A 3,865-nucleotide genomic window follows, 5' to 3' on the forward strand; every position below is an offset into this window, starting at 1 on the left:
CCGTGAGAATTTGATTAGAAATTCATATAAAATGTGCAAAAATAAAAAATTAATTAATTTTAATTTTCAAAATCCACGGAGGTAGAGAATCTTCGGCTTCCTTTTAATTTTGAATCCTCGTAATCATCCGCTTCTCATTTTTCTTCAAATCAAGATCGAATATTTCCTCTAGGTCTCTCTTCCGTTGTCGACGCCCACCTCCTATTCTCGTGTTAACTATATCTAAGGAGAAAAGAAAGACGACTGTACCGCAAGAATTTGATGAGAAATTCATATAAAATGTGTAAAAATTTGGTAGATGTCACCCTAAATTATTAGTTTTAAACATCATTATATATATTATCTCTTCCCCATTAATCACAAATTCACACACGCATTAATGTAAGGACTCACATATGTGATCTTACCCTTACTTTTGGCCTTCCCACTCATACCCACATGCACAATCACATATTTGTAAAGCATTTACGCACTCATACCCACATGCACAATTACATATTTATAAATTCGCATCAATTGAGACTCAAACTCTGGTCTCCAATATGAAATGTGAACACTAACCATTAGACCACTAATGTTTTTTTGAATTTAATTTAAAAATTGATGTATATATAAATATTTAATCTTTGTTAATTAATAATAAATAAAATATATAAGGAATAAAATAAAATAAATTAATTAATCATATAAATAATAAATATGCATAAAAGCATAATATGAAAAAAATGTATTTATATAAAATTAATGATAAAATATAATTTTAGGAGAGAAAAACGCTTAATATTAATTTTTAAATAAATTAAAATTTTTAAAATTTTTATTTTTTTTAAAATATATAAAAATTATGTGTAAGAAAAAAAAAATATATATATATATATATATATATAAATGAGGAAAAAGAAAATAAAAAATAAATTAATTATTAGTGTTAATGAGGAAATATATTATAAATATGAGAGAGAAATGAATATAAAAGAGAAATTTATAATTTTATTTTAAGTTTAATAAATAATTTAAACGTTATTATATATTATATATATATATAGTATAACTATGTATATTATAAATAAATATATATATATATATATATAAATAAATAATACTAAATATAAATATAAGTTTTTATAAAATTAATGAAAAAAATTAATATATATAATTAGAATAAAAAAAATAATAAAATAAAATATAAATTAATTAGAAAAGATAAATTAATAATTATGGTATGAGAAATAAATTAGTAATTATGAATATGTAATTATGATAAAAGAGAAATTGTTATAAAATATAATAAGCCTATTTGAGAGGTGGCGAGAACATGAATGTCACCTTACATTTTATTTATTAAGAATCATTATAATTATATATATATATATATATATATATATATATATATATATATATATATATATAAAAATATATATATATATATATATATAAAAAAAAAAAATTAGATGGAGGGCCATTTTATAAAAATGGGTAAAATAAGGGAACGAATAGTTCGTTGGCCGGAAGAGAGATCCAAACGCATTTTGCGGTTTGCGAATGGCGTCCGAGTAAAATGGGGCACGCATAATATGAGATTAGATGCTCTAAGAAAACCTGGGCAAAAGAATAAGAAGAGCCGTCGCACTACTCTTCGTAGATGTTCTAAGGTCAGTTCAAATATCTCTCTTCCTCTTTCTTACCTGTATGTTAATCTGTCTGTAATCTGTATACTCTCTAGATTGTATCAATCTGATACGAGAAAATGCTCTGCTAGATTTGAATCCTGCATGCATCGTGTTTGATTTCTAGATTAATCATGTTGCTTGTGGGAAAGAGATCAATCATTACACTAACAAATTGTAGCAAACCATTATCTGCAATCTTACACCAACGATTACATTTCTCTTCCAAGAAATCTACTTCATCATTCACTGTTTCATACCTCATTTCCTCATGTGGGTTTTCTCCAGAAGCTGCTCTACGTGCTTCAAAAACTATTCAATTCAAATCAGCAGAGCAACCTGATTCCGTTATCACCCTCCTCAAAAGCCACGGATTTAGCGATACCCAGATCTCCAAACTCACCAATGCATACCCTAGGCTGCTTCTATCTAATCCTTCAAATACAATTTCACCCAAACTCGAATTCTTCACCTCATTAGGGATTCCAACTGATGTACTTACCAAATCCTTCAGTTCAACTCCATTGCTATTCCGTGCCAGTCTTGACAATCGTATCCGTCCAGCTTATAACTTCCTTAAAGACATCCTTCTCTTAGATGATGAGAAAGTGAAACAGCTGTTTGCAACATCACCATGGATGTTTAGGGAAGATCCAGTCAGGTGTTTGTTTCCCAAGATTGCTTTTTTGAGAAAAACAGGTGTTCCTTTATCAAAATTATCCTACTTGTTTACTGATAGCTGCAGGCAATCATCTCTTCTCCAAAGCCATGGCCAATACGAGAAAGCTGTGAAGAAGGTAGTTGAATTGGGGTTTAGTCCTTCCATGTTTTTATTAGTTCCAGCTATACACGCTGTGTCTGGACTTAGTGACTCGGCCTGGAATGACAAGATAAAAGCCTTCAAGAAGTATGGTTGGTCTGAAGATAACATTAGGCTGGCTTTCCTTAAACAACCTCAGATTCTAAGTATGTCAGAGCAGAAAATAAGTAGCACGATGGATTTCTTTGTGTCTGGATTGGGTATGAAGCCCCGTGCTATTGCGAAAACACCTTGGATTCTGATATATAGTCTGGAGAATAGAATAATCCCGAGATGCACGATTTTTAGTCTCTTGAAATCGAAAGGGTTACTACTGATACATAAGGTTAACATTTCCACTCTGCTAGTCATCAGTGATAATGATTTTCTAGTAAGATATGTCAGAAAGTATGAAAATATTCTTCCTCAGTTATTTGACATATTTCAAGGAAGATCTGATGATGAGTTTTCATTTGCATCATATGCTAATATCCGATATTGCACTGCATGATTTGAAGGATGGTTTCCCAAAATGACTTCTTTCACCTTCATTTTCTCAAACTAACCTAATTACTATTCAAATTTAGTTTTTTATTTATTTATTTTTTTTATATTTAAAATTCATTATATATAAATTAAATTATTTATATTTTGATATATAATTTTAATTTGATTATTTTTTATAAATTTAATTATTTATATTTTAATATATATATATATATATATATATTTACATTTTAATTATTATTTATATATATAATAAATATTCCTTTAGCATTTTAATAATTGATAAATACTAATAAATTTAAAATATTTTAATTATAATAATATAATAATTATATATTCATACAAACAAAATGTTTTTAAATTTATTAATTAATTATTAAATATAATAACATTTTTAATTAATATTTTAACCCTAAAATATGGTAATCTTGTTATTATATTTAATAAATAATTGATAAATTTAAAAACGCAAAATATTTAATTATTATATTGTTATAGTTAAAATATTTTAAATTTATTAGTATTCATCAATTATTTATTAGATTTATTTAATATTTATTACACTATATAAATAATAATTGAAATATAAATATATATATATATATTAAAATATAAATAATTAAATTTATAAAAAATAATTATATTTAAATTATATATCAAAATATAAATAATCTAATTTATAAAAAAATAATTTTAAATATATATCAAAATATAAATAATTTAGTTTATATAAATAATAATTTAAAATATATATCAAAATATAAACTTTATATATAATAAATTTTAAATATAAAAAAAATAAAATAAATAAAATCTTTCTCTTCTGGAATTGGAGAATTTAATGAATTTCTTGTAGATTTGATTTCTTGCCGTTTAGGAATGTGAAATTGCT

At 25.0% G+C, this 3,865-nt stretch overlaps 1 protein-coding gene across 1 annotated transcript; it reads left to right on the forward strand.

The window, feature by feature from the left end:
- Positions 1–1,782: 1,782 nt before the first annotated feature.
- LOC124911815 lies at positions 1,783–2,977 on the forward strand. The gene has a single exon (XM_047452341.1). The coding sequence runs from the start codon at positions 1,802–1,804 to the stop codon at positions 2,975–2,977; it is 1,176 nt and encodes a 391-aa protein (XP_047308297.1). The 5' UTR covers positions 1,783–1,801.
- Positions 2,978–3,865: the final 888 nt, after the last annotated feature.

Source organism: Impatiens glandulifera, chromosome 1 (genome assembly GCF_907164915.1).
Source record: "Impatiens glandulifera chromosome 1, dImpGla2.1, whole genome shotgun sequence".
Taxonomy (NCBI): domain Eukaryota; kingdom Viridiplantae; phylum Streptophyta; class Magnoliopsida; order Ericales; family Balsaminaceae; genus Impatiens; species Impatiens glandulifera.

What these genes read in the sequence shown, in the direction of transcription:
- LOC124911815 (XM_047452341.1), top strand. Translation starts at nt 1,802, where the DNA reads ATGTTGCTTGTGGGAAAGAGATCAATCATTACACTAACAAATTGTAGC.